Source organism: Vanessa tameamea, chromosome 8, assembly GCF_037043105.1.
Source record: "Vanessa tameamea isolate UH-Manoa-2023 chromosome 8, ilVanTame1 primary haplotype, whole genome shotgun sequence".
NCBI classification, from domain to species: domain Eukaryota; kingdom Metazoa; phylum Arthropoda; class Insecta; order Lepidoptera; family Nymphalidae; genus Vanessa; species Vanessa tameamea.
In genome coordinates, this window is record NC_087316.1 from 5,792,063 (window position 1) to 5,809,157 (window position 17,095).

Here is a 17,095-nt window from a genome sequence, read left to right on the forward strand (position 1 = left end):
AGACAGAATGACATTGTCTTTTACTAAGCCGATTTAAATTGGTATTACAGAAACCCGGAATATTAGTTTTCAAAAATTATATGAAATGATAAATCCTGAACTTTATTCAAGAAATAACATAATTTTCATATTATTTGAAATCAATTGCTCAAAATCAAAAGGTTGAGGCAGCAGTATAGGACACGATATATGCAGGAACAAAGTATTGTTGGTGTATAATATATCAAACAAATGAAACAGCGGATCCTCCAATTTTACACACAGACCTGACGCACATTTTTGTACATGGAACGAATTCATTAAATTGTGCGTGTATTTGCATACAAATTGATTTATGTATAAAAAATCAAGGTCGATTATATTCAGTCAGTCATTTTCCATACATTAACATATATTTATTATGAAAATTGTCTTAATTCATTTAAAGTAAATATTGTTGAAGGCATTCAATGGGCGACACATTTCAAATACAAGAGCGCTTGAGAACAAAGAATCCATTATAAGGAATGCATTACACTGGTCGTCATTATTAGGCGGGTAAAACATTCTATAAATACAATGTTATTGTTAAAAGAAGTTATATTATAAGTATACTTTATACAGATTTAAGAATGTGGGGATGTCGCTGATTTCTTGGCAATGATCCACCTCAAGTATAAATATACAAATTTTTGGTGCACAGTCCAGAATACACATGGTCAATGCTCTATTATAGTTATTTGGGTCACAATCAGTCATAACATCTCTCAAACGGAACATAATTCAAAGATTTCAAAAATATGGAAAATTTTACGCGCTGTCGAATATTAATTCGAACGTCACCCATTTATTGAATACCATATGTAACAGATAAAACAGTTACGAAAATTGAATTGCCAAAAGGAAACAAAATACATTTATATCAAACACATATCTTAATTAAATTTCTTTCAACGTGTCTTAGGAGCAAATATTTCGACAAATAAATTAGAAGTGAACATACAGAAGACAGACGTACAGTAATACAAAATCTAAATGTAAAGATACAGTGAAATTTAATCTACTTATTTTAATTAAACAAATGAAAGTAACTTTATATGTTTGTAGTTATATACAGGGTTATTGGTAATTCGACGTATTTCCGTTAGGAGGTGATAGGGGTGACTATTTGCGATAATTTTAACCCCCATATGCATAATGCATAAGTGAACTATTTTTGAGTTATCGCGTTTTTTAAATTTTTTATAAATAAGTCAAAAATGCAACTTCAAAAACTTATTTTAAAAAAAGTATCAATTAAAATCTACTTTTTTCTTCTGATTTATAAAAACGATTAAACACGGGATATTTTTCAATATTTAAACAATAATTATCGGTCCAAATTTAAAAATGCGAGACGGAAAACGATATTATTTCAATATTTTTTTTTTTTCCATCAAATATGCCTGAAAAACAAAAAAAAATCATTATGAAACTTGTTCTGCAGATTATTTTAAAAACATAATCGTTTACTTAGCTTTCCGAAAATGTAAAAGAACTAGGAATATATTTCAAAGCAACCGAAATAAAATGATCAGAAAGGACGCTGGTGGAAATTCGTATTCGAACATGACCGGATTCGTACTAAAGTTCGCTCTTTAAAATTCCCACAAAATTGATTTAAAATAATATCCAATGTAAAAAAACTTACTTATTTACTTAACTTACTTACTTAATACAAATTTAAAATAAAATTTAGATACATAAACAGTTCAGTAGCGTGTGTTTTATAACTGGATTCATAAGACTTAGTAGTGTTTTAGTGTTTTATAATATGTATGTATTACATATCTTTTTCAAATAGTTTATAATAAGTTTAAGTTCGCATTCCAATGTATCAGCATTACTGGAGATAAGTGGCAAGTAAAAGATCACGTACTAACCTAGCATGCAGAATTTAAACTAGTGTTAAGCACGGTCTTGCTGGAGTATTCCATTGTTTAATTGTAGACACGTGGACTACCTACTCGAATAGTTACTTTTATAATGGTTAGGTATAGTTTGTAGGTGCAATCGACCGCAATATATAATTATAACTTACACAATCTCTGGAATCAACTTGGGCACCAGCGTCGAGAAGCTCTTGAACAATTGATATATGTCCCCCTCTAGCGGCGAAAGCGAGCGACGTCCACCCGTCGGTGTCGGCCGCGCAAGCGTCCGCGCCCGCTCCGAGCAGCAACCGCGCGGCCACAACGCGCCCGTTCTCGCTTGCGCACATGAGCGCTGTTGTACCATTCTAAATCATTAATGATATTTATCAGTTTTTATTTATTTTCGTCTTATTTGTATATGTATTATTTAGTAGTTGAGAATTGGTGGTTCAGGTGTTAAGGGTAAAAAGTATCCTATGCGCTTATCCAGACTATAATCTATCTCTATTCTAAATTTCATTCCGATCAGATCAGCCATCCTGGCATAATTGAGTTATAAACATCCACCGATCAAAACCTTCACATTTATAATATTTACAAGGTACAGATAACTTAATAAGTGTATTCAACAAAGGTATAATATAAAAAATACTAAAAATTGTAAATAAATTTAAAACTAAGCAATAACTAAATTGAATTGAGACGTAATTAAATATAAAAAAATCGTGTTTTTGTTACAACAACAAAAATATATTTTATCAATGTAGTAGGTTAATTACACTTTTATCTTTGCCAAAATGAAAAACAACAACAAAAGTTATTTTCTTCCCCTTCAATTACAAAGGCTGAATACATGACATTCAAACATTGCTGCTTTGTTTAAGAACAACATCGTACCTTTAGTGTTCTTGGAATCTTTCGAGTACCTCCTTCGTTCGCATAACTGACAAAACGTTTTGTACGTTTTATATTTATTTCATTTTTGTAAGTCTCGATTTATCAAAGTTACTTATACTGCTAGTAAATATGTAGAGTGTAAAAACCTCGTCTCTGTCGTCGACATTGATGTTTCTGTTGGATGACAGATAGTTCTGAAGTTCATTCCCGTTGCTGTTCACCAATTGAGAGAGCGTCTTGAAGCACGCCAGGGACACCATCGACTCGCTCCGATGGAGGCTCTGTTGCCAAAGCAATATGAATAAATATACATTTTTAATTTATATCGTTAGACACATAAACTCACAGCATTACGCTTTCGAAAACAAATACATATTTTTTGGGTAGTATTAAAATATGTAGTAAAGGACAAAAGAAAAAATGTTTTAGTAACTTATTGCACGAACTTTTCTCACAAGCTAAAATGTAAGCAAATTATTTAGATATATTCTATAGCTGTTATTGCTATTTTGTTAAGATTATAGTATATCAAATGTACTCAGGTAAGTAGTTATATCAGTAAATAAGAAAAAAATATTGTCAATTTCACGTTACACGCAGGCTCAATACGTCAAAATCATGCAGGTAACATTGAGCAATAATATTCTATTATATGCATTGATTAAAATAACACCTCAGTCGCTTGCAAGCTCCAACGTAACATGGCCACAACACATCAATTTCAGAAGTTAATTAATTTATTTCAAGTAAAATACTCGAGAACTTGTTAACGTTTGCACACTACAGCTCAGAACGTATGTAATGAATACAAATTATAGATATAATGATAAAGAGAGATATCACAAGGCAATTCCATAAACTACACAATAGTGTTTACAGGCTGAAATGACGTTTTATTAGTATTTATATCCTCATATTAATTATGTATATTCGGACTGATACGCTAATCTACATTTGATATATATATGTTACAAATAACTTAATACAAATCCTTATATATCACCGCAAAATACTCGTTCAGATAAGTAACTACTGAGTATAAAATCATTTGTATTTTATATTTATCAGATTTAATTTTGGTCTTAAATGATTTTCTTTTAAAAAATTTCAATGAGACATAAAATAACAAAACATGCACAAGTTAGTAGATACAATGATGTTGTGTTTATCAAACACAGCCACTCAGTGTTGTTATTAATTGGAAGGCACAACACTAGTAATGATTTCAGCGCAGACCGTATTTGAGTGTCGACGGAGAGCGAAACCATGGAATGGGAACCCATGACTGAACCGGCGATGTTCTCCTGGCGGCGCCGTGACGGTAAACCGAGGCACGTTGAGGTGTGGGCCTGCAGACAAGGGGCCTATGTGTTCGTTGCCACTGCCAATTTGCAGATGCATAAATGAAGGCCGTCGGAGCTTATGCAGAAGCGGCGGCGCCAACATTGCACCCGCGAAGCTGTTACTTTTAGCTCGCTGTGTTGCAGGGCCCTCTTCCGGTTTGTCCAGTTCAGCTACATCGGGCTTATCAGATTTATCTGATCGCATTGAATCTGATTGACTGCGGTCAGTATCCGACGATGAGGCTGACTCTTGAGCCACCTCCTGGAGCGAATCTGGTAACGCTGGTGGCCTGGACACATTTCGCGGCTTGTGTATATTTGCAATAAGGCAGCGGATATGTACGTATTCATTATTGTCGGTGTTTGATGGTGTAGGCAGTTCGGGCATACGGGACATATCGCGGCGGTACACATAATATTATGAGCGCGCAGCAAAACGTCCAGTGACAGATTTGCGAGCGTCGTGACTAAGCCGCGTGGGGAACTCGGACTGTCTCGCGTGATCACGATGGGCGGATACTATTTAGAGAGCAACGTAGTGAGGGCGGGCGGAGGGCGGATGCAATGAATGAACGCGACGGATACGTACTAAAGAATAGGTACTGTAGGTTCTTAAAGAAAGACGTTTGAAGATCGCGGAGGCGGTGCGATGGACGGCTCGCTCCGAAGGTAGCATGTCGCTCGGTGTCCGGGCACAGTGTGTCGGTACGTCGACAGTCGACTATGAGATTGATACCAGTGCCCGAGTCAAAGCCCTCCCCACCGACGCTGTTGTTCTCTAGGTTTTTTAAATATCATGTATAGATTTTTTACGGAATCTAAAGATTATAATGTGAATGAAATAGCTTTTTTGTTATAAAGGAAACACTACGTCATGTTTAAAGAAAACAAAACGGGTTAGCCTACGGTGAACTGCTGAGAGGAAAATGTTGTATTCTAAATAAGCGTGATTGCGCAAAAAACACGTTGTTTTTTTCAATGAAATTAAGTTTATACATCAAATAACAATATATATACAAAATAATGCTAATTAAAATTGATGTAAAACAGTGTCCGGCTTATCGTTCCGCATTCCTGAGCTACGTTAAATATAAGCCTATGTTGTGTGAGAGGTTAAATAATTATTGAAATTTCGATTGAACTTGAATCAATTAAAGTCAACGTACTTTATCATAACGATGCTGTAAGAATCATCGCTTACTTCATACTCATTGTGTTCGTAATAACCAGTTCGTGAGATCTAGTTAGTGGTATCAGAGAGCAAAAGCAAAAAGGATTGAAGGTGAAGATCCGCAACGCATGCGAAGGTAAAAAGAATAACGGGGTTACAGGATTCCGCCCAGTCGAGCGCCATGCTGTGACCGCTCGTCTGGAAATGTGTGCCTATTACGTTCTTCGAGTAATCGTGTTGTGTATAAAGATAAAATTATTGGCATAAACATCTATAAAACTTAAAAAATATATACTACTCATTAATCTGACATTACCAAATAAAAAACAAAAAATATAAGTAGCATATTAAAAACTATAGGGCCTAATATAATTTTAACTGAGAAAAGTATCCATCGATATCTTAAAAAGTAAATGTATCATTTACATTACGTATGTTAGTTAAAATATATCGAGATGTTAAAAGTTAAAACACTGTTTTATTTCAAAATAATTATCCTAAACATTAAACTACAATTCGGTAGTTAGGTTAACCTTTGTAAATACGTAAAAGGAAGTAATTAATATTTAATATTTGAGTACTATTAATAATAAATGACTGTCAGAATTTTCATATTTATAATTAAATTTTTCATACGATTGAAACATGTCTAACTTTTATTAATATATATATTATTATAATTTCTGTTAACCTCTGTTTAATATTAAGTCGTAGGAGAATTATGGATGAATACAGTATCTATTACGTCAGGCACGCCATTTTTATTTTTTAAATAAAATAATGGTGATGTAGTAAGAAATATTTGTAAAAGATTATCAAATGAATTCTTAAGATATACTTTTGAAACTTTAAATTTTAGTGTTCAAAAATGCTCTCGATAGCATCGTCGAATACAAAAAGGAAACGACTTACAAAGTTAATTGAATAACAATTGGTTGTTTCTCAATAAAAAAACGGTCGCTTAAATGATAATCTAAATAGCACATTTTTACACGATACAATAGCAATATATTTTTTAAACGAATACTTTTTTCTGCACTATTAATAATTAAGATTTTTTGTATATTTTGTAAGATTTATAAAAACATTCTATATTAAAATTCTGGAGGGCAATGTTCCAGTTGGGAAGATAACCGAGGCTAATAATTATACGTCATTAATAATGGCGTCAGTTACTGTAAACATAACTGACGCGATCGCTCGTATACATATTAGTACATATATAATATATATATATAGGAGACGTCATTACTCATTTATGCCAGTGTAACAAGCAGCAATAAATACGTTTTCTGACAAGCTCATATGTGATTTCAAAACTACGATAAAACTTTGTTTTAATTGATGTAATAGTGGACTTCTTCGTCATTTAAGAATAAGGGTTTTTATATTTTAATATCAGTATACCGAGATTTATTCACCCGCGAAGGCGCCCCTCGTAAACTTATCGGAGTTATAATAAAATAACAAATATAATCAAATATGTTTTTTTGCTGCCTTAACTCTGAGTCCTCACTCGCGTTATTATCGGCATGCATCAGTATGCACGCCGATAATAATTTAAGGTAGAAGGGCGCGCCTTCTTAAGTAAATAAATCTATAAGACAATTACCAAACAAGGTACACAAAGTATCGTGACAAATAAAATAATTTCATTGTACCTGTCCATAAGTCCGTATAAAAGAAGCCGCACGAAGCATTTCGTCCAAGTGTCATCAGTCATTAATCGCTTGATGCTATTTTAAACTTACATGAATCACATATATAGTATACGAATAAGTATTCATTTCCTATTCGATACTTACGACAAAACACAGTGAACATGCTACTGGATATTTCTAACTTTTATACGGTGGCTCGGTAAACTCGGATTGTTTATTGTCGGATAAAATCGTTTTCTTTAAACAAAAAGGGTTTATCTGATAATCGGATGTTTTCTTGCACCATAATTTACTCGCGGCCCATAAAATATTGTAAGATAATATAGTTTATCGTTAAACCTTGGTGAACTGATTACATAGTTAGCTCTTATGAATTTCAATGCCATTAAAATAAACGCTAGTGAGGATTCATGCCTAGATACAATGACACGGTAGCAACAGGTTATAGGCTATCATCCTGTTAACTAAGTAATACTTAGTTGCTCATTTTCCATCTTTCACGGTATCCGTTTCAATAATTTAAAAAGAACTTAAATTCATCAATTAATCATTACTTATTTTAAATCATTAAGTTAAATAATTATGCATATTAATGAATTATTTTATTAGACTCATAATATTATAGTAGTTAAATAAAATGGTTACAATTAATACATTTTATGGATTGAAGTAACATAATGTTAGGCACTATAACAATGAAACCGACATGAATCGAAATAAATTCAGTCACGCGTATTCGTTGTGTCAAAGTGGGACACCGTGGTGGATAATGCATGGCGGATTATAAATTGTGATTACAACAGAAGAGGCAATAACTAACTAAACAAAACAGTAATTTTAATTTATTCTTGTCAAAAATTGTTGCTTACTCAGGAAACATTTATAAAGTGAACAAAAAACTGACTCGAGTGACCTTATTTTTATTATTGTGTTAGTAGTATTTTTGTGTGCTTCTAATGTTAAAAAAAGTTATTTACTTCACATATATTGGCACTGTCAGTTGCTAATGCATATGTGTCGAATTTAAAAATATATTAATACGCTTTCGGCGCGACACCTTCGTCAGTTATTACTATCTGAACCCGCGTCTATACCCGCGCGGAATTATAAAACTTGACATTTAAAAAACAAAGTATATTATACTTTTTTTTTTTAAATCGTCTAATTAACCGAAATGTTATATTATAATAAGTCAAATATTGATTCGTCCCATACAAACCTCCACCTACTTTTTACAACCCAAAGGGCCGATTTCTGTGATACAAACTAAAATATTTTTTTCCTTCATCGAGATTCGAACTATCTCCTTACCAAAATTCATATAAATCGTTTCTACGGTTTAAGCGCGAAGAGATAACTGAGTTACATTCGCATTTATAATATTGCGGTAAATATTTCATTTGAGTAATGAGTTCGAGGAATGATGCAATGCATGCCCCTTAAAAAAAAGGAAATAATGTATATATTTTTTGCGTGGCTCTTACACATCACGAAACTAAGGTCTCTTTATAAAATTTAAGTCTCTATATCCTTTAAAAAGGGCGGTGATAGTTGCAAAAGCGTAACAAGATTTCTAATAAAAAAAAAGGAAAACAAAATACACATTGGTAAATTTTATTGCTTAGGTTGATACCTACGTATCAACCTAAGAAATAAAATTTAAAGCTGGTATCATGAAGAGCGTATCTCCACGTAAAAATGTTTTGAAGCAAAATAATCGATCGCGTATACGAATAGATTTTAAAAATAAATTAATTCATTTTATAGAATAATCCTCTGTGAAAAATATTAAGTGTATTCAAATGTTAAATTCCATATTTCATTACAAAAATATATCCTCAATATTTTTAAAGAATGTATGTGTTCTAATATATGTAAATATAAATATAAAACATATTCATACATACAATATTATATAAAAAAGGAACCAAAAAGTTCCAGCGAATAAACTATAGCAATCGTCACTGAAGACTATGTACATGAATAAGTACCAGTATATCATAGTAGTATATCTCTGTTTTATTTTGTGATTTTTAAATTTCGAGCAATAATAAGAAACTGAAGATCTAACAAGATTTGAACTCACGATCTTGTATCCCAGTAGAGTAATTTAAAGGAATTATTCCACTGGAATAAGCTCCACTGAGTCAAGCTCAAGAGGAGAGAGGCCTCGTCAACTGTACAGCAATGGAAAATTTATGGGCTGTTATTGTTTTTTAACACAGCGTATTCCGGTGTTTATAAATTATCAGGTACGTAATTAATGAATTATTTTCACACCTTAATGACATTTTGGAGATAAACTTTAAGAAAAGCTCTAAAAATTAATTTAAAAAAATTGCATATGATCTTTAAACCAAAATGTCAAAAATAAGTTGGAAACTTGTAATATTAATGACCAGTTAGAATGTTCATTTGACTTGCGTCTTAAACTAAGCATTTTTATTTGGAAATCTTATAATTTAAAAAAAAATACATATTACTTACGAAAATTCTTTAAAAAAAGAAATAATACTATGTAATATATACGTATAACAATTTCCAACTGAAAAACTTTATCGTCTAACAAGTGATGTTAAAAACACTTTTACAACATGAATATCAGTTTAAATCTAATAATATTAAAACGCTTTACGCATGAACACTTAAACACAATACAATTATTTATGCTTTATAGAACAAATAAATACACAATCACCTCATTGGTTATTGTTTCACTTAACGCATCTCTCATGAATCTGTAATATGGAAACACGCTTCCATAACTCCTCGGTACTCTAAATGGGAGCACGATAGGACGCCTCTCGGCAGAATCTGATGAAGAAGAGGCCGCTACCCTATCCATCCAAGCAGACATTTCACATAATTTTGTTTAATACATTATCACTTTCACTCTTCACTTGTATGTCAACTCACAATGCAATCGTTGAAAATAATAAACTTATACATTTTAATAAACGTGGGTAAGCATAATAAAAATATACACGACGGGCTATATAACAAGTGATCCGGTCCTGCGGCCACCGTAGTGCCACTTGTATTGATAAGAATTGATTGAAGTAATATTATTAAATTAAACAGGAGTGCTTATCACAGTTATCACTTTATTTACAGAGTCCTACACGTCGACAGTGTTAATGTGTGTTGGATGCGTGCCTATAATATTGAATTTTAACGTGATGTGTTTAAAATATAACGTTCCAAAATTTACATTAATTAAATAAAAGTGTTTTATAAAAGCAAATTATTGTGTCAATAAATAATTGATAGATATTTTGATGTAGTAACGATACTTTAAATTATTTCTAATTCGTTAACCCCTTATTAAAAGATTATTTAATTAAAAAAATATATATGAAAACTTCATGGGAAATCTTGAAATGTTAAATTTATTTTAAATTGACTGCTATACATTGTAATGAGATGAAACGCACAAATAAATATTATAAATAACACAACGCCATCTATTGGCGAATGTTTATACTATCTTAAATTATTCATTATCGAACGATGTTGATTCGAGCATTCATTCTACACCTGAAAGATATTTTAATAACGCATAATGCATGCAGATGGCGTTACTAGCTACTTTATTTCATAAGTATATATCCTACAAAATACTTCAGCTTTTGTGTTGTTATATATATATATATATATAATAGTTGGTGACGGTTTATTTATGTAAATAAAATATAAAATAGATTGTCGATAAAAAATTACGATATGAGTTTATGAAGAGTTGTATATTTAAAAGAAATTAAAATTAAGAAACACAGAAGATATCAAAAAATGAAAAAAATATATATCTCGAAGGACACCCGGTTGAAACGAAGTACGTTGTATCAGCGTTGCAGAACTATCGATAGTTAACCTCGAAAACTATTCAGGATATCGATAGTATCGTTTTGATCAATACTATCGATACTATCGATAGCTCTCCGTGAGCACTGAGCAATACTATTGATTACGACAATACTATCGATAGTATCGCTAGGTCTCTGTTAGCAATACTATTGGTAACAGCGATACTATTGATACTATCGATAGTTTTGGACTATCGATAGTTTAGGTTAAAAATAATGGTTTTTGTAATACAATCGATAGTATTGCTCATGGGTAGCTATCGATACAATGATAATATCGATAGTATTGACACGTGACAATACTATCGATAGGTTATTGATACCATTGCTAACAACTTAACTATCGATAGTCTATCGATAGTGGACTATCGATATGATGATGATAGATGCAACACTTCTATGACTTATATATCAGTAACAATTAAATAAATGAACAATGCTAGAATAATTAAATGACAAGGCATCAAATTGTTATTAAAAAAGCCGGGACGAATTAAAACTATACCAAAAAATAACTTAAAATAATGTTTTATAAAACCGTGATACTAAAAGAGGTCAGAGAGAAAAGAAAGAGTTGGAAAGGTCGCCTGGAGGGGGGTGAGGCTTTTTCATTATGTGACGATTGCTGCCAGTTCACACTATTGTAAATCGTGTTGAAGAACTTTGTTCTAACAAAGGCTGATGATCATATAAAATTATCTACCTTTATCTATATAATAAGTAAATAGTATATAACAAAGTCGCTTTATAATTCAGTTTGTAACTCCGCTTACTTCTTCTTAGCAACTCAACGGGTTTCGTTAGTTTTCTGAAGTAGAAACAGCGAAAAACGATGAAGTTTTGTACCGATTGTAAATATTTAGTACAAAATCGCTGAAGTGTTTTATTAAAACCGTAAACGTTTTGATGTGTATAATAAGGTTTATACTTCAAAACAATGTACAATAATATAATAAACATCACATTAAATTTATCTATTACAGATTAGTAAAAAACTAGGTAATTTGCAAAGCTATTTTCTCAAATTCATAAGTAATTTTTATGCAAATATTTTTGTACAGATTCGAGGGTATAATACAGATTAACATCGTCTTTTAGATCTTATCATTCGAATTAATACTTACATTAGAAGATGTCACCGTACCTACGTGATATTTTTTTAATTCTTCTCTGTGAAAATCTTGTGGCTAAAATAACCTAAATTTGAATCCATATCAATGGATGAATCATTGAATGAATTATTCAATTGCACCCGTGCGAGGCATCAGGCAGGGTCGCCGGTAATGAATAAAATAAAAACAACATTTTTTTTTACGCAATGTTAATCTTATTTATTGTTGGTTTAAAGTGATATTTCCATTATATAACTCTGTTGACATTTCAGTTTTAAAAAAAATATCAAACGTTAAACAAAGTCGTTTACGTACGTTGACATTAAATTAACAATTTCCTGACGGTTAAATAGCGTTTGCTTCCAAAGTCATGTAGTTATTAAAAAATATGATTATACGCCAAGATAATATCTATTTATAATATAATTTATAATTTAATTCCCCTTTAAAGTTATTATCAATAGTTTATTTATGTATAAAAACAACTAATCAAATTTAAGTTATAAAGGCGAAATAAGAGTAGGTGGAGGAAGGTTATGACGGAGTTGTGGCTGAGGCATGGGAATCAAAGCGCCAAGATGGGTCCGCAACATTGCCGAGCCTCGGCTCTAGCCGGCTCGAATCTAGACTAGATTGGGACAGGATCAAGCTGTTTAAGAAATTATGTTAATGATAATGCAGTTAATTCTAGTCAGTATACCTAATCATTTCAAACTATTTTTAATTTTTAGAATTTCGATTTTTAAATATTAAAAATATTAAAGTTTTATTGTTAACACGCGTCTATCGATTTTCTAAAATAAATTTTAATTTTTGCAATCTAACTTTTACGGGTGTCAACAATAAACAAGTGATACAAAGCGAAAAATTAAGGCTAACCTGCAATTTTGTAATATTACATTGTATTATAGTATAAGAGGAGTCGTATTTTAAAAGGGTGATTTTGGTGTTTTTCATATAATATAAAAGCGCATCACATGCCGCCCTTTGTACCGCCATCCTACCGTCCTGTCTTCCTATCTTACCCCCAAATTATAAGTCAATAGCGCAGATCGTTACATTGTTGTGATTATTAAACTTGTTTAAGTTGTTTTTCTATATACTAGAGAACGTCCGGTGATAGTAATTCGAGCGTATTTATAGTTGAAAATTTAAGGTAAGCATATAAATTGAAATATTTCGAATATTTTTGTTTATACTTATTTCTAATTTTTTTTTTATTGTTACACACACATACGTCAATAATTTCCATAAAAGAAAGAGAGAAAGGTACTGAACTGTTTTGTCTTTTCATATAATATGATGATATTATTATACAGAATAAATAAAAAGCAAAACTAATTCTTTTAACGGCAACAATAACACCCATTCGAAACCGCTAGCGAGTTGTTGCCTATGGAGGCGGGCAGGTAGCCCGCGTCAATACAAACAGATGGCGGTTGTCGCTAACAAAGCCGAGCGAGTATGGGCGAATGCCCAATAATAATATTCACTTTAACATAAAAAGTCATACTTTATTTATATTTCATAAGTAATGTAAAAAAAACCGTTTGTATTATATTTCTTGTCATGTAATTGCTATAAAGAAAGATGTATTTATAAAATACCTATGACATTCTAAACTAAATAGCGCAAAAAATCGATGTAGAATAATTTTTAAACACTCGTACGCGGATACCTCTATTGTCGTTATTAGAACAAAATACTGTTAAGTGTTTAATTTGTAAAATTTGTGGTCGGTGTACTGTCTCTTTCCTTTGATATGTCTCTATCCTATTCCTCAGTTGTATAAATCACTACTTTCTTGTAGATGTCATCGCTCACACAGTCACAAAGGGGATGGAGGCACTCTTTCGGTCTTGCCTTTCAGCCATTTAATATTACACCTAACACTAGTAACATGACATACCTGTATCATGATTATCTGCGATCGATAATCCTTTCTGTGTTTAGGTTACGGACTCGTGAAAGTATCATTCGTACTACTTTCAAACTTAATCATATATACCTACTCACATCGTATGCCGTCCAGACACGTATCATCATTTATGTAACTTATTACGAAATCGTTCCTATTTTTATAAATGATAAAGTAACTCTGTATGTTCGTCTGTTACGCTCTCAAAATAACTGATATTCATGCAGTTTGGTAAGTAGTAATTTTGAGAAATTATTATTAAAAAATAATATTACCAAAACTTATTTGTACATCTAATTTTTGTTTAACTAAGGTAAATACCTAAATCATTTTCGAAAATTAGTGTTGAGAGCAATAACGCTGCGATTCAAGTCTTATTTACAAAGACAACTAAATACCGCAGTATTTATTTTGTTAATCGTAGTTTTGACAAAACATTATAATAACAAATCCTAATTAATAAATGATTTATTAAATTAATCAAATTTAAAAATCATGTTTTATCTTATTTATTGTCAAACTATAAAACAATTGATATTTATATTTTTTATACATGTTTTGTATACATGACATGTGAAGATAAATAATTAGCGTCATCATGTGCAAACTACTGTGTCTGGGGATCGTAGACATTTTATTGCAGGGATATAAATAGAGCTAAAGAAAATACACGTGAGATGTGACACCTATTCATTCTTATAATAACATAATGCTTCACATAATTTCCAATCAATAGCCATATCTAGAACAAACAGATTTTATAAATACTTAAGATAATTACGTAAATATTGTTAATTTTATGAATTGTCCAGCCATTAAGTAAAAATTCAAATTTTGCAATTTCACAATTAACTTTGTAGGACCTACTCGTAAAATACAGAATTAGGGAAATTCAAAGCTGCATTTAAAATAGGTCGACGGGTTTTTGTCGTATCAAGGCCAGTACTGAATAGTTTTTTTAATTTACATTAAATTAAGGGGACTACATGAGCTAAATGCAAGTTTTATAATGCAAAAAAGTATAAGATCCGATGCAGTAAACCAAATGAAAAAAATATATGATAATCTTCAGGATACATGCTAGTTATTTGCTATTTTGAAAACATGATGTAATTAATTTGGTACGATAGAAAAAAATCACAAAGTTACCTCTAAAAAAATCTTTTAATAAATAAAAACTATACTTATATACATTCAATAATTCTGGTTTTTTGTCAGATTATTCTACAAGCAATATATTATTTAACCTCTGCGTCACTTTTTTAATAACTTCAATAGATTTTTTTTAAATCAGATATTCTTATTTTCGAACAAAATTCGTACGCATGTGTGCGTAAACGCCGTGTACAGACATTGCCGGCCGAGGCCTGATGCTATACAGACGTGTCGATCTTTTCGTTACGAGCCTCATTACGTAACGAAATATTTTTTTGTAATTTTAATTGTAAATTCATTGTTTCATGTTTTCTTATAATAAATATTATTCTTTCTTGTAGATAAATATATTAAGTTAAAATAATGTAGTAGTAATTAGGCATTTGTTTTTTATTATATTATTTGTCATAAATTTTAATTGTGTAAATATGGGAAATGAAGTGAAACGCGTGAGGAAAACTAAAAAACTTTTATATAAATTAAGCGCCGAACATACTTATGAACGATATTAAAAGGTAAGAGTATTTTTTTAGTAAACATATTTTTTTTTTATAAATTATGAATATTGAAAACATCTATTAGAAAAAATGTGCAATCAGTTCGCATAGAATCAGATTTTTCGAGCTGTTCTTCAAATATTATGATAGAGTATTTGGTGAAAGTAAGGATAAAATCAATTGAGAGTGACTACGTTCGATCCCCATGATTTCGAAGCAATTTGATATTTTTCATTAAAAGTACTATGGGGCATATTTAGATACATATTTTTTAAATACATAATTTTATAATTAATAAAAATATAATTACTAACATATATTTATTTTTTACAGAATAAAGAAAGTCGAAAACAATAACACGGAAGCTATTTATATTGCGTAAGAGTTTAATTTTATCGATTTTGTTTATAATAGGAATTAAAGTTATGTATGAACTAATTTTAATAATAAAAAAAATAATGTAATTGTTGTGAACCAGAGAACTAGAATATTTAGAAGTGTCATTTGTACGTAATTCAAAAATTGTAATTTTTAGTAACGTCCGCCATATTAGATTGAAAATGGAAGCAATTCATGAATCGTGGATTGTCATCGAGACTAAATATGTGTGCCAACTTTCAGCTCCATAGCTTCAATGGAAGTAGGTGTAATATTGATTGCAAGATTTCAGGACATACGTACATACATTCATACATACAAGTGAAATTAAATAAAATATTTTAATAAAAAAATTAACACTAAATGTTTTTTTTTTTGTAGTACCAAATCCAAATATTTTAAGTTTAATTAAATCAGTTTTATTATTTAATCATTTTCGAATAACAGTCCAAAGCAAAACAAATAATTCTAATATCCTATCTATTTTTATGAGATTTATAATTAAACCTAGTATGATTAACCTAGTTAACCAATGATTCAACCAAATCGACTTGACGACATTTTTTTCTTGTAAATATTTAGATGTTTTTGTTTTAATTGAATTTTTTTTTTCTTTGTGAACCGATATTTATAAAACGAACAAACACTACGCTATATGTTACCCCACGGTTACTACACTACAGGTTTCGAACACTTACGATTTTATTATATAAATAGATTATCAAACTTTTATAAAATATTAAAAATTGGTATGTTTTAATATTTAGTATAAGAACTAATTGTGGTAGGTATAATAATATAAATAAAAGAAAAAAAGGTTAAAACTGTCTATTTTATTGTGTACAAAATATAAATAAAAATATTGTAAGTTTAATTGAATCAGTTTTTTTTATAATCATTCGTTAACTAACATCGAAAGAAATAAAAACAATTCTGTAGTCCTATCTATTTTTTATGAGATTTATGATTGATCTTACTTCGCTCGGTTTGGCGCCATCTATTAGAATATTTGGGCGTAACCTCGTTACCTCGCTTAACCATTAGTTCACGGGCTTGCCGTTTTTGTCGATTTTGTAAGTGTGTGCGTGCAATTCTCAAGGGCACTTAGCTCTTGTAGTCCCCTTAAGTATAAAGCAACCTATAGATGTTTAACTGTTGACATATGATCCTACGGGTTGTGATATATGAATAAAAAAGGAAGTTATTAC

The 17,095-nt window shown here is 30.8% G+C and overlaps 1 protein-coding gene across 11 annotated transcripts in view; it reads right to left on the reverse strand.

Moving 5' to 3' along the window:
• Positions 1-17,095, reverse strand: part of Arms (Ankyrin repeat-rich membrane spanning) — a 60,496-nt gene that overhangs the window by 16,292 nt on the left and 27,109 nt on the right. For 4 of the 11 annotated variants that reach the window (XM_064215590.1, XM_064215591.1, XM_026639420.2 and 1 more), the window contains 2 exons: positions 2,936-3,070; positions 2,060-2,257 (listed from right to left, as the gene is read on the reverse strand). In XM_064215590.1, the coding sequence (XP_064071660.1) occupies positions 2,060-2,257; positions 2,936-3,049 (312 nt within the window). In that variant the 5' untranslated portion in view covers positions 3,050-3,070. Of the gene's footprint in view, positions 1-2,059; positions 2,258-2,935; positions 3,071-3,462; positions 3,597-4,025; positions 4,847-6,964; positions 7,050-9,662; positions 9,949-17,095 lie in introns of those variants that run through there. The other 7 variants (XM_064215587.1, XM_064215588.1, XM_064215584.1 and 4 more) reach the window with 7 other exon arrangements.